This window comes from Telmatherina bonti (genome assembly GCF_933228915.1).
Source record: "Telmatherina bonti genome assembly, chromosome: 6".
In the NCBI taxonomy this organism is placed as follows: Eukaryota; Metazoa; Chordata; class Actinopteri; order Atheriniformes; family Telmatherinidae; genus Telmatherina; species Telmatherina bonti.
In genome coordinates, this window is record NC_136624.1 from 12,040,288 (window position 1) to 12,067,333 (window position 27,046).

Consider the following 27,046-nt stretch of genomic DNA (forward strand, 5'->3'; position numbering starts at 1 on the left):
TCTTTGCAGGGTTGTGGTTTTGGCTACAGATACACTCGTCTTCCTCACCTGCTGAAGACCAAACCAGAGGACGCCAACCTGCCCAGCCTCCAGAGTAAGTGAAGAAGAACCTGATTTTTTTTTTTATTTTTATTTTTTTAATCCTATTAGTTTCTGACTCTTCATCGCTTTGTTTCAGAGCTGCTGCTTCTTCTTTCATCCATAAATAACCTGAGACCACTCCTGCAGGTTTATTTTTACTGCAGCTTTAATCACCTCTCTGTCTGCCTGATGTTTTTCTGGAAGTTTCTGTAGAGAAATGTTTTATTTCAGGAAACAGATCTAAACACAAAGAGTTTTTAGATGAACAGCAGGATCAGAGATTATCAGTTCTTCTTCACCAGATCATCAGCTGATGTTTGTGTTTCCAAAAGTCGGATAACTTTTCAGATTATCTGCAGTCAAACTGTGATTCCGAGGATTACGTTCCATCTCATACGAGCCGCAGACGACATGGGGGGAAAAAAAGGGAGGAAATTAAGGATCTGATGGGTCAACACCAGACAGTCCAAATGATTTAAATAAAGTAATGATAATAATAGCAATATATAATCTGACTTAAACCAGTAAGTGAACATCCGTCTGCCCCTGACAAACCAGTACAGGTTAACTGGGCTTCATCAGAACCAGAACTGTTCTGTGTCTCGCCCAGTTTGTCTGAAGATTTTCAATGTTCCGATCTTTGTCCTGCACGATCTCTGACCTCCATCTGTCTGCTCCTCATCTGCATGTCCTCCAGGAGACCTGTCCATTGCTAGTTTCCAGAGTAAGTTCACTTTTCTGTTACTGTGGCTTCTCCACCTGGACTGTCCACACTGTCCTCTCCGTCCTCAGTGTCCCCACTGTCCCCACTGACCCCAGTCCAGCTTCCTCAGTGCTGCAGTAGTTTGTCTTCCTCTGTGTTTCCAGGGATGAATTCCCTTCAGATGACAGATGATCAATACTTAGTTTCTAAGCTGCTTCTCAGGTTCCAGTTTCAAGCTGTCCACATTGATATAAAGGAGGAGGAGGAGGAGGAGGATGATGGTCTGTCATAGCGAACACTTGACTCCTCAGTTCTCCCAAAGGAGCTGCAACTCCCCGCAGAACTTTCATCCTCATCATCTTCGTCATATCCCCATTATTGCCTCATCCTTCATCCTCTGCTCTTCTTCCTCTCTGAACCCTGTTTGTCATTTAGTTTCCTCCTCGTCAGAGTTTGTTCAGATGAAATAAAACGGATGAAAATGTCAAATGTGGAGTAAAGATGAAGGCTGAATGATGACAAGAAGAAAACAATCAGCTGTCTGAACTCCTCAGATCTTTTAGCATTTTTAATTTTCATCTTTAACCTGATCAGTCCAGAAGGCGTGGTACAGGTGAGTCCTTCATCACTGCATGAAACCTCCTCCTCCTCCTCCTCCTCCTCCTCAGTCTCTGTCCAAAGCTTGGAATTTGAATTATAATTATGTAACCATGGCAACGCCATAGCTAGAGTCCCAACGCAGATCAGACTGGATGAAGGTGGTTCCTACGAAAACGCATCACTCCGATAAAAAACTGATGTTTATGTGACATGCAATCCGTTCTGTGTAACAGGAGGTGGGTTCAACCAGCTGATTGTAGACCAGTGCGTGTGATGAATTTTTGCATCGTTTTTGGTTTTTCCAGTTGTTCAAATCCAGAAACTGATGGAGGTTCCTTCAGGGCTCCTCACAAACTCATCCGAAGAGAAGGATGTAGTAAAAAGATATCTAGAAAAGGGTCTTGTGAATGTTTGGGATCAAATGGAGCTTAGGACAGTTTGCATTGATCACTAATGGCTCGTAAAGCACTTCTCTCTTTTTTTTTTTTTATTTATTTATTTTTTTTTAAGGTCCTTCTCTGTTAGTTATTCTATGACAGAATGGTCCCAAACTTAAAAAATTTTTTTATGATCAAATATTATTTTGCGATCAGTGTGAAAAGAATTACTATCAAATAATTTTTTTCCATACAGAACTTTTTCCTCCCAGCATATTTTTTTTCATTGAATAAAAACACAAATCTAACTCCATAATTTTCCATGGATTTATCTGCTTGGTTGTCAGAAACAGACGTGAAGCAGCAGGAAGTTCCAGATATCTGGGAACTAGATTGATGGGTAGTTCTCCCATTCAAAGTTGAAATATTTCTAGGATAACATAAAAGGATAAATAACATCACAAAGATGTACTTTTTTTTCAAGGTTCTAAGAGCTTAATCATAGAAATACTCAGACAATGTCTCACATCTTCCTGAACGCCATCATTTACTTTGCTTTGTTTGACCTCCACTGTGTTAACTGGAAGTACATGAATCTGGAAAAGGTGCATGATTTATAGGCAGCAACGTGTTTGATGTTTGAGGTGTTATAAATTTAACCAAAGATGGTGAGTTCACCCAGATTAAAACTCTTCTAGAGTCAGCACCGATGCTTTCTGGTTTTCAGTCTCATCTCAGTCTATCAGATGGGCTGTGATCTCTGACCTGTCTTCTGTTGTCTGATTGGCCCAGAGCCCTGTCCGTCGCTGCTGCTGCAGAGACACATGGCGGAGCTGCTTAGCATGGACAAAGACATGGCTGCCTCGTTCCTCAACAGCGTCCTGAACCAGCTTAACTGGGCTTTCTCAGAGTTCATCGGCATGATCCAGGAGGTAAGAAGTGCGATGAGAATAATACGTTTTATTCACTGGACATGGAAATGCTTTTTTTTTTTTCTTTTTTCTGACCCACTGACAGCAGGTCAGAACTATAATATAACTTTAAATGTCCCATGTTATACATTTTTATCCTACAATTTCATATGGGCTCTTCTTTCATCCATAAATATGAAAGAATAACCCATATGTGTCCACCAATCACAGAAGAGGTCATAAGGTCCAATTTGGTGTCCTGAAGTGCTTCATGAATGACTGTATAATAAGTGGGCATGACCAACAGGACCTCACTGAAACCGGGGTGTGAGTGGACATAAATCTGGGTCATGTTGTGAAGAAATCAAAACACCAGAAGGACCTGTAGAAGGATTATTGTGACTGTTGGTTCAGGTTGCAGCTGCAGCATCTTCAGACCGTGGTCCTGCCAGTCGAGGGTCTGCAGTCTGGGATGTATTCATCTGTTGTTTTCATGTCCTCCTCTCTCCAGATACAGCAGGCTGCAGAACGTCCAGAGAGAAACTTTGTGGACACTCGTCAACTAAAGGTAATCCCAAAAACCAGAAAAGGTCTTTCCGTGAAGGATGGTTCAGGTTTAACCAGCAACTTGTGATGTGAACCTGGATGCAGGTGTGCGCGACCTGCTTCGATCTGTCCGTCAGCCTGCTGCGGGTTCTGGAGATGACCGTCACCCTGGTGCCAGAGATCTTCCTCGACTGGTCACGTCCCTCCGCTGAGTTGCTGCTGCGCCGACTCGCTCAGGTGAGTCAGTTTGTACACCTGAAGTTTGGCTCACCATGAACCCTGTGGTTTTATTTCCCATCAAGCTGAAGTTGTTCCTCATGTCACGTAGAACTCTTTTAGACTTTGTGACTCTGTAACTTGGTGACTAACTAGGTGATCTGACGACTTGGTAAGCTGTTGATTAAGTGACATAACTTGTTACCTTAATGACATGTCTGCTTGGTAGTTTGGTGACTTGGTAACCTGGAAACTTGATAAATTGGTGACTCAGTAACTTGGTGACTTGATAACTTGGTGTCAGAAAGCTGATGACTTGGTAACATTTTGATATAACTTTAAGACTAAAGTTGGTTACACTTGGTGGCTCGGTAATTCTGTGACTGTAACTTGGTGCTTTAACCTTTTGGTAAGCTGGTGATTAAGTGACATAACTTGTTACCTTGATGACATGAATGCTTGGTAGTTTGGTGACTTGGTAACCTGGAAACTTGATAAATTGGCGAGTCGGTAACTTGGGAGGAAGCTGATGACTTGGTAACATTTTGATATAATAACTTAAAGACTAAAGTTGGTTACACTTGGTGGCTCGGTAATTCTGTGACTGTAACTTGGTGCGTTAGTGAGTTGGTTACATTGTAACTTGGTGACGTACATAATCAGTGAGTTGGTTAATTGATAACTTGTAGAACTGGTAACTCGATGACTTGCTGACAGTGTGTTCGTGACATGATGACTTGATGAATCAGTAACTTAAATCCTTTCTTTCTTGTTTATTTGCTGTGATGGTAATGACAGACAACAGCTACGGAGTAGAGCACAACACACTGAACGAGTGTCATTAGTGTTTAATTAAAGTTTAATTTAGTTTCAATTATAATGTAATAAATGAAACCATCACGATCTCATCCAGTCTTCATTCTGAGTTTCCATGAACATTTTTCTCTGCAGCTGTTAAACCAGGTGCTGAACAGAGTGACGGCTGAGAAGAACCTGTTTGATCGAGTCGTAAACCTCAGACTGCCAGGTAGGCTCACACACCCTTACCCTTACCCACACACACACACACACGCACACATATGCACACCTTACACACCTACAACATATAGATAATCTGCTGGTTGGTTGTGCAGATGTCTGATGAAGTTGGGAAGTAAATCCAGACTGATGTGTGAGCTGGAACCCAGCCTCTGTTATCTGGTTAAGGGCTTCTTATCTGGTGCAGGTCTGGAGAGCGTGGACCACTACCCCATCCTGGTGGCTGTTACTGGAATACTGGTCAGGATCCTGGTGGATGGAGACAGACAAGGGTAAGACCAGTTTGTCAGCCCAGGACTGAGGATCAGCTGCTGCTGGGTTATCTTTGATCGTTGGAGCTCTGGGTTTGAGCATCTGACTCAGCCTCAGTGCATGATGGGAAACAGCTGATCAGTCGGATGATCAATAAGCTGATCGGATCAGCTGTTCCTCAGTAGTTGGATGTTTGTAGCTGTTTTTTTTTTTCTTACGCAAACTCTAAATTTCTGATGGGTCTCAGAATCAGATTGTGTTTCAACAGAGCCAGTCAGTGATCCGATAAGTTCTGTTAAACCCAGAACCAGATCAGAGCGAAACGGTCCAGTCTCCATCCAGCTTCATGTCCTGCTTCATTTACTGACCCTGAGATGTGGGAATTTTTGTCGCAGTTGATATAAAGTTAATTTTCGGCCCATTAGAACCTCATCTCAGGCCTGATTTATTACCCAAACAGAAAACAAGATCCTGTTTAATCCTGAAACACAAAAAGATCCAAATTATTATTCGAGTAATCCTTGTATTGATAATTTATTTATCAAAGCGGAGAGAGGAAAAGGGAGCTTGAGGTGTGTTGATGATGTTTTACCAGAAGTTCTGCTTGAACAAAACATATTCGCTTTGGCTTTCTCACTGAAAATATTGAACGGATTGCTGATAAAGCGACAGAGAGAGAGAGAGAGGGGTAGCTCACAGTTTTGTTAATCTGAGCTCAGAGCAACGACTTTATGCTTTAATCTTGATGAAGATGAGCCACTCTGAGACTGACACAGGTCCAAAGGCATTATCTCCCGGTACCTCTAGGGTCCGATTACAGCATGAAAGTCTGCAGAGGAGAGAGAGGGAGAGGGTCTGGTCCCTCTGGCTGCTGGTTGGGTGGATAATCAAGTCTGAATACCACAAAATAACAAGTGAGATACTTTCTGACCAGTGGTGGAGCTAGAAGGGTGGCCAGGGTGGCCTTGCCCACATGGACGTAAAACCAGTTTGAAGTAATTTTAAAGTAATTTCCTAACTAGTCATCCTTTAAAAATGTTGACATTTGGCAACATAAATATAGAAGAGCTTTTGTCCCTGTGCAGATACAACTACCTATGTAGAGCTATAGAGCGTTTTCACATCCTTTAGTTATAAACCGATCCCTGCTCGTGTTTGCCATTTTCCGGGTCACACAACAGAAAGTTGAAAGGTTATCGCAGAGTTATTTACCTGTCAACATGACCTTGTTTTACGAGGGGAAAGTGAAAACAAAGTACAGGGACAGTTTGGATGTTGCTTCTTCAGCTTGTTACAGACTCCACGAGAAGCGAGAACTTTGTTCTTGCTCTTGAGGCTGCAAGAACAACAAAATCTTTTTCATCTGGTCCATTTATACTCCATGAGAAGCTTCGTCTGCAGCGAGGCAGGGATCACTGCAGGCGACGATGTCTGCTTTTATGTGCATCGAACCCTGTTATTTCATGTTGAACGAGGAACTTCGTCCTCGGCAGGGCAGGATTTGCACGCGGCTGAATCTGTGTGTTCACACACCACATGGTGTAAAAATATTTTGTACTTTGTCTTTACCTCGATCAGCTGTTTTATAAAAACAATCAGGTTTACCTACATCAGCTAGAAGTGCTGAAGCGGCAACTGTCGGCTTCATGCTTGTCTGTGTTTTTTTCTTTTTTCTTTTCTGTCTTGTCCAGCATTTAGGCAAGCAGACTGATCTGGATGCTAAAAGAGAAAACATGAGAAAGAGATCAATGCTTGTCTGTGTTAACCACGCCCACCTCAAATGTCCGACCAATCAAACGATACCTCTCGGAGCCTTGCAAAAAAAAAAAAAAGTTCTACAAGCTTGATGTGTCGAGAACAATCACCAAACACATCCATGAGAACAAAATGATTGACTCTTAGTTTATCTAAAGGCTTTATGCACTTTTCATTTGAAACTTTACAATGTTTTTTTTGCGTATTTATTGAGTTTTATATCTGTATTTTAGTATTTATAAAGCTGTTTTAGTGGTGTTGTTGCTTTTCTTCTAAAGGGAGTGTGTGTGATGTGATGCATGTCAGTAAAATGTAGACCACATATAATTTTGTGATTTCTTCTTCGAGCTTCTTCATTTCTTCAGGTTACATAGATGTAGAACGTGTATAATGATTCGTAGCATCAACGAAACAGTTTTAAAGAAGTTAACCTGAGGTTGTCGGGTCTTTAAGATCAGAACTAGGTTCTGTTTGGTACCAGTTCCTTTTGTTACACCAATCCCGAACCTGCTCTCTAACATGATTCTTCACAGTTCTGATGTTTCAAACCACTTTATAAACTCAGTGTGGTGCAGCAGATACCATCAGATCACATGCTGTTTTGTGCAGCAGTGTTTATCAGAGTCAAACTCTGGGTCAGAACTCAGCATGGAAACCCAGAAACTCCTGCAGGGCAACAGCGAGCGCATTTTAATTTCAGCTGATTAGCATCCTTCGTTAACCAACACGGGTCAGAATAAAGCGGAGCCGTAATGAACTGCAGGTTAACATGAAAGTAAAACCTTCGGCTCTGATAATCTCACTGTTTGTTCATAACCAGGAGACATTTTTGCATCTTGGGTCTGACACACACACATGTTCCAGTGTGTGTAACAGATGGATTGTTTCTGTCCATGTGACTGAGTTTGTGTTTCCTAAAAGATGAGTATAAATCATTTTCATCATCTTCATTGTCATTTTCTTCCTCACCACTGTCATCGTTGTGACCATTTCATGATTGTCATCTTCATTGTCATGATCATCATTCCAGCTTCGTCATTCATCACAACGCTTGTCTTCACACACTCATCCTTCTACGCTTTATTGGACTAGAACCAAACTTCCAGCATCGTCTCCTTGTCTTATCAGCTTGGTAGTTCATGATCTCTTCCATCCACTCACCCTCAGCTCATGTTCACTTCTCTTCATCTGAACCTGAAAACTACATTTCTTCTGGTTTAAGTTTGATCTCAAACAGACTTCCTGTTTCTGACTGTTTGGTTTTCATTTCTTTTCTTGGATATTTTCTATTTTTAGTCAGATTTCAGCCTACCTGTGTGTTTCCCTTCTATCTGCCCATTTTCTTTGTTCTTGTCTCTTTTTTTTTTTTTTTTTTAAAGGAATGCACATTACATCTGATGCAGCATTTCTTTTACGTGACATGAAAAGAAACTGCATTTAGGTTTGTTTTACAAAAGTCAAAGTTCAGACACTGACCAGAAGGTAATCAGGCTCTGATCATGCTCAGATCAACTGACCGAAATCATCAAAAACATCAACATGGGAACATGTCTGCAGCATCTGTTACCACGGTGATCCAGGTGATCAGACATTAATCTTGGTTTTCCGAGTTGAGATGAGGTTTAGTTTTCCGTTGGTAAAGCTGATTGGCGATTGGTTGGATTGGTGGTGATGCAACGCTGACGAAGAAATGGCGAGATCAGCAGAGCTGAAGGTTCTACTTTAATGTTAACATGCAGTTACAGCTCAGCGTTATTCTGCTCTGCTGGCTGATTCAGACGGAGAGTTATGTCGCACAGCTCAGACATCTCCTCTTCACGACTGTGAAGCAGATACTCTTCATCTTCCTCCTCCTCTTCATCACACTCATGCCTCATCAGATTTAACTCCATCTCACAGCCGTCCTCCTCACAGCCTTCATCCCAGATTTATTTTTCATGCTGATGGTCAGTGTGGCCCTCCCGATCTTGCTGTTAATAGTTCAAGTATTGACTCCCCCCCCCCAACCACCACGTGGAAATCAATGGTGCTAATTATTGTCCATTAGCTGCGGCTGACAGACACAGAAGCATCTTTCTGCCTTCCACAGATTAGATTCAGACCGAGGATAATGAGCTTATGAGAGGCCGGTGCTGGGGGACGTCGGCTTTTTCCACCACAGCGTTACAGAAGCTTTAATGGCTCCATCTGAATGCTGCTTCACTCCCCATCAGCTCAGAGGATTGTGTTTCAGGAGTCTGAATGATTCCTCTTTCAGTCATTTTGGACTTTAAAGCTTGTCTACCGCAGAGCTGAAATAAGTGTGCTGGCTCAAGGACGCAGGCTGGATTTCACATTAGTGGAGACAAACGTGTCAACAGATGTCCTTTTTATATTGCACCATCTTGCACTGATATTTATTTGCAACATCAGGTCATTTAGAGCGGCGGTTCTCGAAAATTCGGAGGCACAAACTCCAAGATAACATATGACCTTGTCGGTATATGTTATATGTACACTACCCACAAAAGGGAGGGGTTCTCTAATGTTCTCTAATGAGGTCATTAACCCCCAAAAAAAACCCTGAAAAGACACGTCTGAACCACGAATTGAACCACAAATCCTATTCAATTACAGCTTGGATGTAAACAGTCCTCGTCATCATCCTGTTGACATTTCGACCTCATCGGACCAGTCCTGCACCTAACACATGTTTAGTTGTTGAGACGTTGACATTTTTATATCTACCCACCAACATAGTTTATTTTTATTTAAATAAATGATCTGAAATAAAGTAATTACCATTACTAGACTAAAGAAATATCCCACATTCATTATGTAATATCAGTGTTTATCTGTTCCACCCAACAGTGGAATATAGTAGCGATCCCACAGTAACGTTCGTGTCTAGTGACTGTTAAAAAAAAAGAAAAGAAAAGCTCAATGAGTTAACGGCTGAGTGCGTGCAAACGCGAGAGCGAGCTGAGAGGTTTTTTTCAGGAGTTGTTGGTTGTTTGGGTGGTTACGGGAGTGTGTAACATTAGAGGTTAAAAAAAATAAAAAAAAGCTGTTGTTTGGGAAACGAGTCTCCGTCAGTTCTTCAGAGCGCCTTGTCGGACGCTACAATATTATATTACTTTGTACAAATTATTAATAAATGTAGATGAAACATCTCCAGAACCAGAATGTTTGTTTTTTAAAGTTTTTTCTTTGCATTTGAGCATCTTTACCCTGTCAGCTGTTTATTTGAGCTAATATTTCTTATATAAACTAATCTGAAACATATTTTTACATGGGTGTTCAACCCAAATCGCAACACAGATGTTCCTAAAGTTTATTTTATCAGATTAGATTGAGTTTGTAAAATCAGTGACTGCTGGTTCTGATGGTTTCAACTTTGATCAGAAAAACTCCAATCAGGGGATTTATAATAAAACCTTTTAGATTATTATTGTGATAAATGAGTTGAATTATTGTCATGAGATATTTCTGAACACATCTGTCGGCTTCATGTTAACTAGTCCAGTTCTACCTATGCTCAGCTGAGTTCTACCTGTGCTGATCAGAACCATCCTGCACACACTGCTGTGTTAACTAGGCCGCAGCTCCATCTCAGTGCAGATAACATGCCTGTCGCCATGACAACTGAGCCTTGTGACTGTGTGCGTTTGCATTATTCATGTGAGTTTCTGCATCAGATGCACTCCCAGCTTTACTTCCATGTTTCCAGCTCTTTTTGGACTTCAGAGGTTGTTCGGTTCCTCGGGTTTGTTCTGTCAGCTCATTCAGTCATGTGACCCATCCGAGGCAGAGTCACATGTGCAGATGTGATCAGCTGCATCACTTCAGAGCAGATATTAATAAAACATAAAGAAGCAGCTCAGAGACAAACATTTTGCTTTCAGGGAGAGACTGGTTCAGGTTTTGGTTCTGGAGACTCTGAACCTTGGTGCGTTCTGGTGAACCGGTCCATGTTCACTCCACTTTAACCTCTTCTTGAAGCCCATTTGTCTGTCTGAAATGTATTAGCCATAATAATTCAAGTATATCTTCATCACTTTGTGTAGTCTCTGTCTCAAAACAAAGCTGAGCCGTGTGAGATTACTTCAGAAGTACCAGAGGAGATGTGTTACTGCGTCAGAGTAAATTCACCTGGAACACAGTAGAGCTATAAACGCTTATCTCTCCTCTTAAAAGAAACCACTTTCAGTAAAAACCAGGGAGTTGCAGCTCATTTCGTCTTGGAAGTAACGTCTGGCGAGGAAAAAAGTGAACCTGAAGCGTTTTCCAGATGTTTTAATAGAGGCATTACAGAGGTAAATGTCTCAGGAAGCCATTGGTCGATCGTGACACCGGACACCTCTATCAATGGTCAGAGTGAGGAGAATCCAGAGATGGCTCCCAAATTCACCTCAGAAACAACACAGTGATCCAGAAAGAAATGAAGCTCAATACAGTGTATCGTGTTAAAGACACACTGTCGAACTTCCATTTTCATGGCATGCAACCCCTATCGACGGCTAATATGGCGTCCATCTTGCATCCTACCTGACCTGTTAGCTCTCTCCAGCCAGCACAAGATGATATTACAATGACTCTTGTTTTGTCTCGTTCTCTCGCTTAATCTTCTTGCGTTTCTTTGCTGAATCAGCAACATTGTGTGATCAAAACGGCCAGTGTGTTTTCTAGCGTGAAGCGAAACTCTGCTGCAACGTCAAGCAGCATCCCAGAGAAAAAAGCTGCATGGTGCCGTTTCTCTGCCTCGAGACACTGCTGGGCAGCAGCGGCTCCAGAAATACATAACACATGTCATCAAACAAGTCCGGAACGCAGAGTTTTAAGATCAGAAAGTTACGTATTACATCTTTAAGTAATTGTGGCACTCCTTCATCTCCATGGAAACTACCAGTCTTCATGATTTGTTTCAAATAAAAACAGTCTTTGGAGAAAACAGGAGCGTTTAGAGCTGGAATCAAACATTTGACCACAAAACAGCTAAAGTTAGACATGATATCTGATTTTTAGCTATCATTTGTCCCACATGATGAGACGGACATCCTCGCAGTCAGCAGAATCGCTACTTTCATGTCCAGCCTTGTTTGTCTGGTTTAGCCTGAAACGGAGAAATTAGCAGAAGTTCTGAAGTGAACCATGATGTTCTTATGTTTGTTTTTTAACATATAACTGCTTGGAGTTTGAACAGAGTTTGATTTGGATGTCAATGCTTGGTGGAGTATTTTAGCTGCGTTTCTTCCCGTTGTTTTGGTGTGTTCCATGTTAGGATTTCTGCCTCCTCATGGGAGCAGCCAAACACTGGAACTCCTCACCAGTCAGATTAGAAGTGAACAAGCCTTCTGGTTGAGAGGAGAACGTTACAGTTCATGAAGAACTGTTCTCATTGAGAACCAACTTTTCCAGGTTCTGAACCATCTTCTTGATCAGCCTGAACGGACGGTCCTAAAAGGACTAACTAACTAACTAACTGAGCTTTTCATTATTCTGACTGAATATTCCTCAAAAACACATTTTCATCTTCATCACCTCCTCTGTACCGTCATCATCATTCGGTTCATCATTGACTCAAAGAAAAAAGCCAAACATGAAATGTAATATAATCCCGAGGATTCTTTGTTTCTTGGACTTTTTTAACCAAATGAATCTGATCTGTAACCTGATCTGCGTTCCGATGTATTGATTCCATGAAGCATTCTGGGAAATTTGCTGCGTGAACAGTATTTGTGCTGCAGTGATGGTTCTTTCATCAATCTTCAGATGGAGACATCGAGCCTCAGTCAAATGACCTGTAGTTATTTTAATAAAACAATATAAATATGTAATGATCAGTGAAAGGTTTCATTCTCATTTTAACTCCTTCACAGTGAATTTTACATTTCAGTTTATTTGTTGGTGAAAATCCTGGAAGTTTATTTTACTCTTTGAACTCGACCCAGTTTGACTCACCTCCACACAATATTTCATTTTCACCTTCAGTTGACTGCAGGTCTCAGCGTGCACGGCATTACCCAGAGGTCTTCTGTGTGACGTTTGTGTCTCTCTGTTTTAAAACGATGCAGACTGTGATGGAGGCCGTGTTGAAGGAAGTTTCATCAGAGTCCAGAAAATTTTCTTTTCTGTTTTCAGTTCACTGATAAATGTGGTTTCACCTCTGTGTCCATGCTTAAGTGGGGGCACCAGCTCCTCTTCATTCTCATCTGTCAGCTGGGAATGAGGCCAGACATACTGGTCTGAGCGAAGAGGAAGATCAGGCTGAGAAAAGGAGGAAGGGGAGCCAGGAAGGGTTAAAAGGAGGAAGAAGAGATGTGGAGAGTCAGAGGACAGAAGATAAGTGTGATTTAGTCTGATAGATGAGAGGTGTAGGATGGAAGCGATGAGTACAGGTTGGAGAGATAGATCTGAGGAAGTGGAGGGACGGGAAGAAGAGGAATGAAGTGGACAAAAGGAAGAGAATGAGTTAGACATGAGATCCTGTGTGGATGGCGCTGGAAGCAGCAAGTGATGAAATCAGGAAGCTTTTCAGTTCCTGCAGCTGGATGATGAACTCTTACTCAGCTGTTTCCATCTCTGCTGTTCAAACATTCAGAAAAAAACATCTTCTTACTGGTTTTATTAAAAAAAAAACAAAAAACAAAAAACAAAAACCTCTTTGTGAAACTACAATTGTTCTTTAAGGCTGGCACTTTACACTACAACGTTAACACACAAACTTTTGCTTTGTGCAATAACAAACGTTTTAACAACTGAATAAAAACTACCTTTGCATAGCTGAAAACATAAATAGGACATGAAACAATGTGGAGCGCATACCAGGCCTTCAGAAAGGCAGTGAAACTTTGCAGCAACACATCCAGGTGTGCGCCGCATCCTCAGAAGTTTGGAAAACACAACAGAAGTGTTACGTCTGACATGCCAGGCGTTGCTTATCTGGCGCATGTAACTTCTGCATCTTCGCTAACGGCATAAATACTCTGAGTATGTTTTGCTTCAACAGACTGTGAATTAAAAAGATGCTGCCGCACAAACGTGACACAGAGGTCCGCCATTGTTGTTGCGCTTTTCGTGGGTTTTGCAGGTTTGTGCGTGTGTGTGTGTGATTGCAGTTTAAGGTCTTCAGAAGGTTCTAGTTCAGACTGAAAGAACTCACTTTGCATTGCAAGAAATTTTAACTCTGGAGGCGGTTGGCTGTTTTTTGCAGTTTCATCCACACAAATCTGTGTTAATGTGTAAACCTTTGTGTTGTCTCAACATCATTGTTTAAACAGGACGTATTACAGCCTCAACTGCCGTGTTGTTGCTCATCTCCTTTATAAAGTAGAAAAGATGTCTCATCCAGCTGTTTTTAGTCGATTGCATTTCCATCCAGCTGTTTTTCTCCCTGCTGTTAAGTGGTTAATCATGATCAGTCTCATTCCGTTTGTTGTTCTCACCTTGTTTCATGGTGTTTCCGGTGTTTACCAGCAGGTGGTAGCAACTGTTTCGTTGCATCTGTAGTTCAGATCTTTCACTTAATGGTCTTTCAGGTTCAGCCAGAATGTTTCTCAGAACTATTTCAGACATATAAACACATGTTTTTGTGTTGGGTTGGACAGGTGCAGGACTCCAGCAGAGACATGGGGTCTCTTTACTCTTCAAACATGTTAGTCTCTCCAGGCTGGGATCCTGGAGGACCAACACAGATTTTGGGTCAGGTTTGATGTTCTGGATTGGAGTCACCTCAGATTCTCTGACTATTGTAAGTGGAAAACACCATCCTCAATAAATTCTATAAATGGCACACAGAATTAAGTGAGTGTGATGATGAAAAGTCTTCACAGCACAGATGGAGACACGTTGATCAGATGAGCACAGTGGTCTGTTCAAGGCTCTGTAATTAAACCGTTGATGCTTCCAGGTTAATATTCTGTTGGTTCGTTCTTATTAACCTGCTGTTTATTACCTCTTATAACTGACTGCTGTAATTGATTACAGTCTCCTGCAGCACATGCTGGGCTTTATTTCTGCTGGTTTGGATCTGAACAGCTACACACACTTACTGCAGAGCATTAAAATGCTAAAACTGACTGCTGCAGTGTGTTCCCTCCCTTAAGAGTCAGGCTAACACCATTACTGAGGGGAAATCTGAAATGCATTTAGTGTAGAAGAAAGATGTGAGGAGAATCTGTGATCTTACTCAGGATGAACTCCATTAAAACTTCTCAGAAATCAGAGAAACATCATCTTCAGTGTCAGTAATGACGTTGGTGCTGTCCAGACTTCCCAAACAGAACCTGCTTACAGAACCCTGCTGCTTTATTTCAAGATGAACCAGTGACAGATGGCAGGAACCAGGCTTAGTGTCAGAAAAGTGTTTGTGTTATCTGATGAGGGGTTTTAAATATTATCACCATCTGTAACAGAGGGTGATTATTTGACAGCTCCACCCTCTTACTCGGGCTGACATTGTGCTATCAGTCCAAAAACAGGCAGATGGTGTGTGTAACAAGAAGAACAAGAAATCAGTTGAATGCAAGCAAAGTTCTGATTACTTGCTTTATAGAAATTTAACTGCGCTACCATAAACTGTAGGCTGCTTTTCTTGGCATTGTTTAAACGCTAACAAGGTTAGTTGGTATAATGCCAAAAGTATCATGCATGTCTATCATGTTGATAAGCAGAGTTCTGATGGTCTTTATAACAATGCTAACAGTACGGTTAGCATTGTGCCAACAGTGAAATAGCAGGGTTAGCAGGCTGGTAAGCTGGAAGACTAGCATTAGGTTAACAGTGTTGGATGGGAATATAAACTGATTTCATAAGTATGCTAATGTAAACATTAGCTACGAGTGCTAACAAACTGCTAACATGTTGCTTTAAGGCATTTCAATAGTTAGTATTTTCATACATTCAACTTACAAGTTATCTAACAGCTTGGTTAGCACCGTGCTAACAGTGTTAAAGCTGTGTTAGCAGGTTAGTAAGCTAAAAGTTTTATCAAGGTGCTAATATGTCTGATTAGAATGCTAAATTGCTGGCTAGCTAAATGTAAAGAAAACATTTGCCATGATCAGAGGGGATTTCTTGGTGTTTTGGGAGCACTGTGTTTCTACCATGTGGACCAAGCGGCAACCTCCGGCGGTTAAAAGTGAAGCCTATGTGGAAGTGCATAAAATTACAGTTCCCTTCTCATCCTCTAGGGGCTCCAAAACACAGCAAATTCCCATAGACTCCCATGTTAAAAAGGCAGCGGAAATACATGACAAACATGTTTACAGCCTCGTACAAAAAATCATTTTAGGTTTAATAGGTCAGGTTTACCTTCATGACAACTGTGGGAGGAGTGGTTTATTTTCAAACTCCCCCGTTTAAAAGTAATTTAATCTCAAAATTCTGCATATTTAGGGACGTGTCCTTTTGATTGGCAGGTATCTGATTTCCTGTTTGAAGAACGTAGAACAATCGTGGTTTTTAGCCGGTTAACAGCGTGACTTAGCTTTAGCCCGCTTTCCTCCGTTAGCTTGTTAGCTCTTAGCTACAGGCAGCACGGAGTTCACTCGATGTCAGTCGTCCACCCCATACTCACAGCCCTCCTCTCTACTTCTTTGCCCACATTTGTATTTTCCGGGAGAGACGACACGCATCCTCTGCCAAGATGGCGATGGTAGGAACCGCCCACTGAGCTTCAATTCAGCTATTCAGAAACCTACGGGTGACGTCACGGAGACTATGTGCAACTTTTTATAAACAGTCTGTTGTGGACTCAGGTTATTGTGCCAGAGAACAAAACATGAAACCATTAGCATAATATTATAAAGCTGTAATAAAAAAAATCCTGATATGATCTCTTTAACCATCAACTCTTGGTGGGATCAGTTTCCAGGTATCACCCGACTGCAGGGAAACAGCTGTTGTGTTTTGTAGTTAGTTGTCAGAGGGTTAACCAACCAGCAACTGCTGAGTCAGACTTTCCTCCTCTCTGAAGCTCCTTGGACAGAACCAGAACTCTTCATCTTTGCTCTGTTTTACATCCTTTGCCATTATAAATCATTTAGGATGATGCTCTGCAAATTTTGTTCCCAGCTCTTCTTCGGAGCGTGCGGCTGTCGCTAGCTTTTATTTACTTTGTGCTGTCATCAAAGTTTGATGCCGTGTGTTTTAGTGAAGTGCTGCAGCAGGAGCATCAGTTGGGAATACCTTCCTAATGGAGGCAGGCTTTATTCGTGTTCAGGCTAGCTTCTGCAGAATAAACACAGACATTTTTTGATTTTCCTCCAGAGGTGCTACCCGGCTGGCCTGCTGTTTCTGCCTACAGGCTGAACGACTCATTGTGGCTCTCAGCCAGATGGGCTCAGACTGAAACGTGTTGGACTGCAGCTGGTGGTGATGTTTCACCCCTTAGGCTCAACAATCTTACTGGATTTAAGATGCAAAGTTCACAGTTTAGAACATGGCTTTCAACCTCCGGTTAAACATTAAACAACCTTTTCAGGTTCACTCATTGTAGAAAATGGATCAGAGATGAATGAAACCCAGTTGTGGACCCTGGATGCTGCAGAAATCTTTGTATTGGCTCATTTAGAAATAAACAAACTCTGTGTCAACAAAATTTTCATATAAAGGTTGGACAGAGAGTCCAGCCATGTAGCGGGTCCGTTTTTAATTCTGTTTCATGTTCTTCAGCCTGTGCTACATCTGGATCATGATCGGGAACTGTTCACTTTTACTTAAATACATGTTCTGTATCCTGAACTCTGTAACAGGGTCTCTACTGAGACTCTTCCTGTGCCAGTCTGAGAAAACACTGTGTTCACGGACTGTAGCTGATGATGAGGATGATGAAGGTGCATTTACTGACCATGATGATGGAGCTGAGATACAGATAATGATAATCCACCTTGTCGTTTTATTCTGAATCTTCCTGGAACAGTCCTCTACCACTCATTATCGAATGTCCTCTTTCCTCTCCACCTCTATTCATCTTTCATGTCTGTTGTCTTCATTGCTGCTCTCATTGCTGAGTCTCTTCTGAAACTTGTTCACTGACAACAGTCGGAAAGTTCCTGGAATCTTGTTTGAGATTCCATTACCTGGTCAAAAAACTTTGTAACATGCTAACGTTTCTTCTGAGTGCCATTAGCTTTGATTATGGCATGCGTTTACTGTGGCTTGTTTCCCCAATTTGACCACTTTTTCACAGTTTGACCCTGATGAATCCTGCTATTGTCATCTTGGAATATGTTCTAGGGGAAAAAATGGAATAACCTGCTTATTGACGATATTAAGATACTCAACTGACATGCAGTCTTGCTGAACAACCTACACATGACCAACTGCAGCAAACCCCAGATTATAGACTTTCCCCACAAGCGAGTACATTAGGCGCTCGGCATGATGGCTGCATCTCTTCTGCCTTTATTTGTACCCTGATGGTCTCATCAGTCTAGAACAGGATAAATCTGAACTCATCAGATCACATGAATCAGAGTCAAATGTTTCTGCTCCCTATCAAAGCTTTTTTTCTCTGTTTAATCTCACTGATTAGTTTTTTGTTATGGCTACGCAGCTGATTAGTCCCAATCCCTTGGGTTTTCTTTGCTTTGTGTTTGTGGAAATGCTCTTTCACTATAAACATAGCCCTGACATTTAAGTCATTGTGGATATGAAATAACAAAAAAAAAGGGGGGTTTATTGTTAATGGAAATGTTGTGTACCTCTGACGTAACTGACAAGCATTTTCAATCTTTTGTCAGATTTCTCTGCATTAAATAGTTCCCCCCCATTAATCTCATTGAGTTTATAAAATGCAAAGTTGCAGCTGTGCAGTGAATTGTGATCTGACTGGTCATGGGAACGGTCATGTGATCATTCAGAAGAACAACACAGTGTTCAGTGTAGGTGATGTGGAACTCGTCTTCATCAACTGGAACAAACACACTGATTTTCTTGTTTTTTTTTAATCATGTGGTTGACATTAAACATGCAAACATTGTGGCTGTGTGCACACACGCATACACACACACACACACACATCTACGCACACACAGATCATCAGAAACATAATGAGGAGCCGAGTTGGTGTTGGGTGGTGCGGATAAACAGGTTTATTACCACACAGATACAAGTGGAGGAAGGAGAAGGTGGGGAAGGGAGCAGTGAAGACAAGAAAACCAAACCCGGTTCTGGTTCGCCTTGGCCCATCAGTCTCTCACACAGTGAATTGCCATCATATTCACAGTTATTGTCTAAGACATGATGAAAAAGACAAAAAGTTTGAAAAACGCTCCTTGATGAATTTGCAGTGCAGCTCTTCTACAGGACCTGATGTTTCAAAGCTTTTTGATTTATTTATTTCCCTTCATATGTTTTCTGGCTTGTGCTCCGACTGATGATGACAGTAATCAAGTTCCAGAGGAGAGACAGAGGAAGGAGCATCTCTATTTTTAGTTGCTAAAAGCTCTTCATCTGTAAACTGTCTCCCAGTGTGACAGAGCTGCGTATGCAAACCAACAAAACAAAAAGAAAACAATAAAAACAACAAAAAAGAAAAGGCAAAAAATCCCAAACAAAGCATTAAAACTTACAAAAACCAAAACAAAAACCAGGAAGCTACAACAGATCATATTTTTCTACATCTCTGTGTGAGATACGAAGGCATCTGCAGCGAATGTTAAAGGGACGAGCTGTAATTAAAGGGATTGCCAGGTAGTGCTCTCAGAGTGCTCTCTAAACCTGGTCTCAGACTCTTCTCTTTGTGGTGTCTAACCTGGTCTCATGCTCTTGTCAGTGAGGTCTGTAACCTGGTCACAGACTCTTCTGATCTCTGGAGTTTCAAACCTGGTCTCAAAATCTTTTTGTCTCTCTGAGGTGTCTAACTTGGTCTCAGACTTTACTTGTCTCTGATGTTGCTAAACTGGTCTGAGTCTTGTCACTGAGGTCTTTAACCCATAATCAGACCGTTCTTGTCTCCGAGGTCTCTAAACCTGGTCATAGACTCTTCAGGTTTCTCAATCTTTGGTCTGAACTTGGAAGGTTGTTCCTATCCTGTCACAGTGTGAAGGTTTCGTTTGTGGTTGGGCGTAGACCCGAGCAGACGGTACCGTTCTGACCTGTCTGGGAGAATTGCTCTTGAAGTGCTGACTGATGTCAGACTGCATCGGAGCAGGAATTACATAGCTGTTCTGCTCAGGTCTGCTGCTGGGTGCAGAGGGATAAAGTGGGAGGGTGGGTTGTGGTGGAGGTGGTGGTGGTGCCAGTCTTTATTTCTCAGTGATTTATATCGCTATGGCGACTTGACTGGCGTGTCTGAAAAAACAGACACGAAGTTGTCAGTCTCCCTGGCCCTTTGCTGGTTGTGGAGCTTTAGCTGTTGCTCCGCCCCCAGAAGTAAACCCGACCCCGCCCTCAGCCTGCCATTCTGCTGCTCTCTGATTGGCTCCAGAAAGACCACATGCTTGTTGGTACTGACCTTGCGGCCGGGGCCCTCTGTGGTCGTTGGTGGGGTCGTGGTGAGGATGGAGGACTGTGCGCTCCCTGTCCCAACCTCATTGCCATGGCTTGGTGTGGTCGTCACCAGGGGCTGGGCATTGGGACAGGGGGGGCAGCGGCAGGGTGTCAGGTAGAGATACATGAGGACCAAAACCAGGCTCACCACGCAGCCCAGTAGAGTGGTAAAGCCTGTGTTGAAGGACTCATGAGCTCCAGCGTCATGTTGCTGCGACACAGTCACATTGACCTCCCAGGTCTCGTTCCGCTGCTGGCCCTGGGCCATGCACAGGTACATCCCAGAATGCCCCTTTTCCGCTGCCACAATTTCCAGGCTGCCGTTGGTAAACATCTTTAAGGATCCGTTGTTCCCCGGTGGCGCCACGTACTCAAGGTTAGGTCCTACCCAGAAAAATGTGACTGTGTGTCTGGGCAGTGACGTGACGCAGTGCAAGAGCACCGGCGCTCCCTCTTTCACCAAGACGCTGCTATCTTGGTCCCCCAGCATCAGGTTACATCTCTCAAAGAAGCGACTGTACTCTAAGAAAGCTACAGTTCCTCTTTGAAGACCATACATCAGGCAAATGTGCTCCTTTCTGAAGAATTGGACTGAGGAGAAGCCTCTCTGCTCCCACATCCGGAACAGTCCATACATGGAGCACTCACACTCCAGTGAGTTGTTGTGCAGGTAGAGCACTTTCTGGATGGACAGGGGCAGGTTAGATATGTCATCCAGGGGCAATTTACGAAGGCGGTTGGAGGATAGGTCCAGCATCGATAGGTGGGGATGGCTGTGGTTCTGGATGGTGAAGAAGGGGAAGTCGGTGAAGCGGTTGTGACTGAGGTAGGCCTTGTGGAGGTTACTCAGTCCAGCCAGAGCTCCACTTTCCACACGCTCAATACGGTTGTTGAACAGCAGCAGTTCTTCCAGTCCTGGTAGCTCTTGGAAATAATGCTGCTCCAGAACACTGAGCTGGTTGGATGACAGGTCCAAGTGTCGGAGCAGGGTCCCAGAGGAGTTTCTGAATGCACCTGGCTGGATTGTGGTCAGCTGGTTGTGCCCTAAACGTAACGACTCCAATCGAGAGAGTCCCTCAAAGCTGCCCCCCTCCAAGAATACAATTTGGTTGTGGCTCAGATCCAGGGTGGTGGCATACTCCTGTAGTTCTTTCGGGACCTGATTTAGTTTCATGTTGGTGCAGCTCAAAATGTCTGAAGCACAGAGGCACCTGCTTTCCGGAGCCGAGCTCGGAGATGGGCCGATGTCGGCCTGGACCTGGCTGAGCTGGGACAGCTGCAGATAAACCATCAGCATGACCACTGACCATGGTGGGCTTGCCTCTGTTGAGGCTGCAGTTAGTGCCGCCCCTGCATGGAAACCAGCATCAGCATCATGCAGCATCGCGGCGGCAGGCAGTAAGTAGTTTAGAAGAACCAATGAACTCCTCGTCTTTGTCGCTCATATCCTTAGTCTTCTGAAATCCATGTCATCTCCACGGTAACAAATCTGACAGAGCATCCGGCTGCGCTGGATCTTCAGTTCCACAAGGAAAACAGTCTGTTCTCAGAGTCACGTGAGCCTGTTAGAGGTGTTGGGGGTTTGGCTGCAGGTCAGTCTTTAGGTCTGATTATTTCTGCTTTCTGTTTCCGTTTAATGAAGGAAAAATTAAACCTTGCTCAGTCATCACTTCGTCATGGAGACAGTTTATCAGGGCGTTTGCAGCTCCAGCATCATCTTGCGTTTTTTATTTCAGCTGAAGAACAGTCAAAACTTGACTTTGTCTCACCTCCTGCTGTGGTACCAGAGCCACTTCACGGATTTGCTTTCAGTGCCTGAAGTCCTGAATGATGGAACTTTTTCTGCCTTTTCTTTCAAAAATTTTTCTCCAACCAAACAGATGATGATTTTTTCCCGACCTGTGAAATGATGTCTGTCTTAACTCTGGAGAGGACAGCCACCTGAGCCGACCACCGCCCTCAGCAGAACATCAGACTGTGTGCGAGGTCAGCATCCAGTCCACTCCAGGCTTGTCGAGTGTGCAGGATCTGCTTTCTCCGGCTGATCTGAGAATGACTGCTTTCTCCCCCTTTGCTGCTTTGGTATTTTCAATGAAATTCCACTCTGAAGCATCCAGTTGCAAGCGGAGTCTCTCTGACCTTCCTCTCCTCCTCGGAGGCTCGTAAGGTTCCTGCCAGTCCGGTCCAGATGTCACAGTGTGTTTCTGTGTGCTGAGCTGCAGCCTGCTCCTGTTTACAGCTCATCTGTGAGCTGTCTGCTGCTTCTGGTGCTTTCCCAGCTCCTCCTCCTCCTCCTCTCTCGCTTTGTTTTCACCCTCTCTGATGGCTTATGTTGCCACAGAAGGAGCTTTGTGAGCCTGAATCCTCAGAGGATTTGATTGGCTGCTGAAACGTGAGCGAGCATCTTGCTCCTTCTTCAGTTTCACTCTGATGCAAACTGGACTCGGATGGTTCCACATCCTCTGAGATCGGGACGTCAACGGGGGCGATCGCATAGTTCAAAGTATGCAGCTAAAAAAAAATCATTTTAATAATTCAGTTTTCCTCATAATGATGGAGCTTCATGTTTCCAGTGAGGAGAGTAAAATTCATCAATACAAACAGAGAAGGTGAATCAATCATGGGTTTAGTATTCATTTGTCTGATGTTGCTCAGAAACATGTTGTCAATTCCTAAATGATCTGATTGTAATCTGATGAGGAAAATGTGGATATCTAAAGGTGAGTGTCAGTCTGCAGTAGCTTGGTTATTTTAACTAATTAATAAAAATACTTAGTTTGAGACTCTAAATAAGGTTTATTCTCTGTCCGTAATTAATGTCCAATAACGACAAATAGAAATGAATTCTTTCAGTTGTTTTTTCTTTTGTTTTAAAAATTTTAAATCTCAATGTGATTTAACTTGTGGCTACATCACACCATTAGCCACCATAGTTTTCTGACAAGTAATGCATCCCAATAAATAATGAAACCAGCATTAATTAAGCAATCAGACTCCGTGATCTGAAAGATCTGATCAGATCAACATAAATAAAAAGAAAACAAATCTTAATAAATAAGAAGTGTAATTAGTGGAGCGTGTGAAATTTCTCTCTGCTAACTGAACAATCAGACCTTTAGCATGATGACCAACCCGGTGCTGGTCATGCTGCCCATTCAACCAACTTCCTTTTAGCATCCAGCAGGGTTACATCTTCATCATTCACATCTCAGTGTTTCCTGCAGAGAGTAAAAAAAATTCCAGCCATCATGCTTCTTGCTGACTGGGAGGTGAAGTGATGAAGCTATTCTTCCTGACAGGAGGAGCAAACACATATATCCTGACAGAAACGGAAGGTATGAGACGATTTATTCTCCAGGAAACGGCTCTGATGCCTGAGCTGTCACATGAAGCTGGAAAATATAGACTTCTGAGGAAAAGTCTCACGGGGACACTGTCGTTTACACATCTGAAAATAAACATTTTTCTTTTTTCAGTTTGTACTCAAGTATTGATCTGAAATTTGTTTTTTTTAATTCTGACAGTTTTTCACTTGTTTCCACGTGATTGATCTTTCCAAATATGATGCAGTGCATGAAGTAAGATCCTCTAGGTAGTCGACTGAAGAGGGGGCGTCAGAGACATCAAACAGGAGCAGGATGCAGAGGAAGATAGAGGAAGCAGAAACTGGTTCTTTTCTGTCCGGATTACTGGACAGGAAAAAGATGATGATGATGCAGCAGCGGAAAAACAGTAATGCTTCACTGAGACATGGAACATTTATCGGAACGTTGACTCCAACTTCTTGTGAAGTGTTCCTGAAAAACCAGACCTTGAGAGGATCTTCCTGCTACTTCCTCTTCACGTCCATGTTCCAGCTCTAGTTTCTGTCTTGGCCAGATGTGGTTCTGGTTCTGGACTACAAAGGTCCAGAAATTTGTGTCACGCTCGTGTCCATTCACATGTAAAGACTCAGTCGGGATATTTAAGAAAGTTCCTTCCAGGATGAAGATTTCCACCAACATGTTAAAGTTGGAAAACAGGAGGTTTGGTTTTAGCATCAGACTGGGTGCTGCTGCCTTTTTAATGCAACATTGCAGATACACACCAGTATGCTCTGTTTCCGTGACAACCATAAGCTTACCATGGTGGTCTGTTCAGAGGATAAAGAAGAAAGAATTGAAGGAATCTGAGGTACAAGATCATTGGAAACCACTCCCGATACCTTTCTGTGATGTTCACAAACTGGTTCCTGATGTTTCTATGAGCCTCACACCAGTTGGTTAGTCATGGGAAATCTCAAAAACAAAACAAAACTAAAAAAGAAACACTGGTTCCCAAACAGTTTTTCTTTTCGGATGCATTCCCGTCAGGATGCTTTTGACTGTCCAGGAAGTATTTCAAACTTTCCTCTGGTTTGTTTTCACAGTGCAATTTACCCAATCCAGCAAAGTACCTGAACAACATCACACAGTTACAACTTCTCGCTAAGGGTGATATTCCCCAAAACCCCGACCATTTATCAATGAGAAAGAAGAAGAAAACCTGGCTTATTGATTGGCCAGAATAAACAGAAAAGTTTTTTTTTTCTACAAGTAAAGTCAGCTGGTCAAATGACCAGTTTGACTCGAGCTGCTGTGTGACATCAGCCTACAGCTGAATGTTCTCTGTTTTCCTGTGTGGTACGTTCTCTCGGCTGCTTCTGGAACCATTAGAGGCCGTCATTCTGGTGCTTCGTCCTTTTACTTCATTTTGCTGGAAGAGGAAAGTCAATGGACCTGAGTCGACTTCAAACACAGCCTGTGACATTTCCAGGCCAAACTCTGTGACTCACTCTGCTCTTCTTCACTCCTGTTTCCATCCACTCTTCTTTCTCCTCCTCCCAGTGCGAACAGGTGAAGGTCAGAGTCTCTCTGTGAGCCATCACAGTGATTTTAATTCAGGGGTTTTGCAGGAAATGTCAGCATGTGTCTTCCTCCTCTGCAGGATGCTTCTGACCTATCAGACGCTTCCAGCTGGAGACATAAGACCTTCGGATGCCCCAGGATGCACCAACTGGCTCTAACTGGTCTCTGTAGAGATTTTCTCTGCTGAATGAATGAGATTATTTTTTCAATTTTACATTTTCTCCAGAACTTCTCCACACTGCAACTCCAGTTCTTAGAGGAGGAAGCTGCCTTAACTAATCTAAAAATCAGTGATTGATGCTAAATTTTCAGATCAGATGGAAAAATGGATCCTGCTCCTTCATATTCATTTAAAATGTTTTCAGATCAGAAAAGATTTTCCAAGCTTGGAGCCAACTGAAAACATCTGGATGGGGCTCTGACAGATGGTTCATCAGTTACTGAAGTGGATCCAGTTGGCAGACATGATGTTTATCATTGGTCGGTCATGCATTTTGGATGCTTCACAGAGCTGTCAGTCTCTGCTGAATTCAAATATTATCAGCCACCTAACAGCTGAGAGGATGAGATTGATCTCCAGAGTCTAAACTTGTTAATGTGTCCTTGCAGGCATGACTGAAACCCAAACTGCTCTGATGTGTTTATTTATTAGAGAAAAATCCTGATGCTCCACGTGAGTTTAGATTTAACTAAAGGTTCTGGACAGAAAGGTGTGAAATGTTTTTTTTTTTTTTTTTTTTTTTTAAATAAATTTTTAAAAAAAAATCCATTCGTACAGAGTAAGCCAGAAAATCACCCAATGTCTGTGTCAGAATGTCCACACTATTCCCTCACCCATTATTTACCACATAGGGCCACAATATATATCACACTACAAGGTGCACTCATTCTGTTGACACAAAACTGGCTATTTTCTCCTTGTCGCAGATCACGTGACTGACTGTCACCACAGCAACCGGCACGCATCGTTCAAAGTCCAATCCAAACTCTTGGGATATTATAGATAGAGAGATAAATACTTTATTCATTCCCAGGGGGGAAATTCAAGATTATATTGGATAGATAGATTATATTGTATCTTATATTGTATTTTATTCTTTCCTGATGCATATTTATTCAACAAATAAGGAAATAAAATGAATGATCTGTAGTTTTGTTATCAACCATCCTTGATGTTTGTTTCACTTGTGTCACTTTGAGCTCCTGCTCGCAATGCATTGTGGTCTATATTGACCTGTCTAATGACCATTGACGCTCACTACCTTTCAAGATGCATTGTGGGTAATTGTGAGTTGACTACTTTTTCTCTGTGGTCATGTGGACACCTCTAGAAAATGGTATGAGCACTCTATAGGGCAGTATGTGAGGAACAGGGTGGATATTCAGAATAAACTCTGGGGACATTCACTCCAGAACCATCTGGGCGACTTGGTCCAACTGGGCAGGAATTTCTGAAAAGTTTCACACCTTCCTTTGGATTGGTTTGTGTTCAAACTGCACTTAACTCAAGCAGACTGAACCGCCTTGGCAACATTGCATCTGCTCACTATGGGGTGAGACTCCTGCAAAAGCACAGATTTGCAGGTGAAAATGACATGGATTAAATAGCTTTTAAGTGGACCAGAATTAACTTTGGTTTGCATCAGTGTGGTGTTCATGCTGCAGCAAACGAATTGCCTGTTTAAAGCAGACCAAACAGCAGCACTGTGACAATGCCCTAAATGTTTAGTTGTTTTCTCTTAGAATGAAGAGATCTTGGTTCAGATATATATTTTGGACCAGAACCCTTCAGAGCTTTGTACACCAGAAGCAACATAAAATCTGTGAAATAAATTCTGAATTTCACAGAAGCCAGTATAAGACCTAAGAAGTGGAGCAATACATTCTGTTTTGTGTTCTTTGTGAAGCGAAACTTCACAGCATCTTTGAGTAGATTTGTGATTTTCAAATGATATGAAGTCGTTCCTCTCTTTTAATGAGACATTAAGTGTGGAACAGGAATATTAAACCTTCAGGCTTAGGTCCAACACTAAACCTTAAGGTTTATCAGTGTCTACTTGCTGGAATGCCATACTGAACCTCTCTATGTTCAAGCAGACACAAAGAAGCCTCCGACTGAACACTGTTTCCTTTCTGTGATATGTAGGGGATGTGATAAACTATCCATTATCTTCTGGAGCTTTGCAGCAGAAATGCCCTCCAGCAGCT

At 42.5% G+C, this 27,046-nt stretch overlaps 2 protein-coding genes across 3 annotated transcripts in view; one reads left to right on the forward strand and one right to left on the reverse strand.

Moving 5' to 3' along the window:
• Positions 1-27,046, forward strand: part of rnf123 (ring finger protein 123) — a 94,132-nt gene that overhangs the window by 40,803 nt on the left and 26,283 nt on the right. For both annotated transcript variants that reach the window (XM_079242586.1, XM_079242587.1), the window contains exons 31-36: positions 10-94; positions 2,554-2,693; positions 3,184-3,240; positions 3,324-3,455; positions 4,386-4,461; positions 4,660-4,744. In XM_079242586.1, the coding sequence (XP_079098712.1) occupies positions 10-94; positions 2,554-2,693; positions 3,184-3,240; positions 3,324-3,455; positions 4,386-4,461; positions 4,660-4,744 (575 nt within the window). The remainder of the gene's footprint in view (positions 1-9; positions 95-2,553; positions 2,694-3,183; positions 3,241-3,323; positions 3,456-4,385; positions 4,462-4,659; positions 4,745-27,046) is intronic.
• Positions 19,732-21,336, reverse strand: amigo3 (adhesion molecule with Ig-like domain 3; the record flags this gene model as incomplete). The annotated part of the gene is made up of 1 exon (XM_079242437.1): positions 19,732-21,336. One exon carries the CDS (start codon positions 21,334-21,336, stop codon positions 19,732-19,734), a length of 1,605 nt encoding a protein of 534 aa, XP_079098563.1.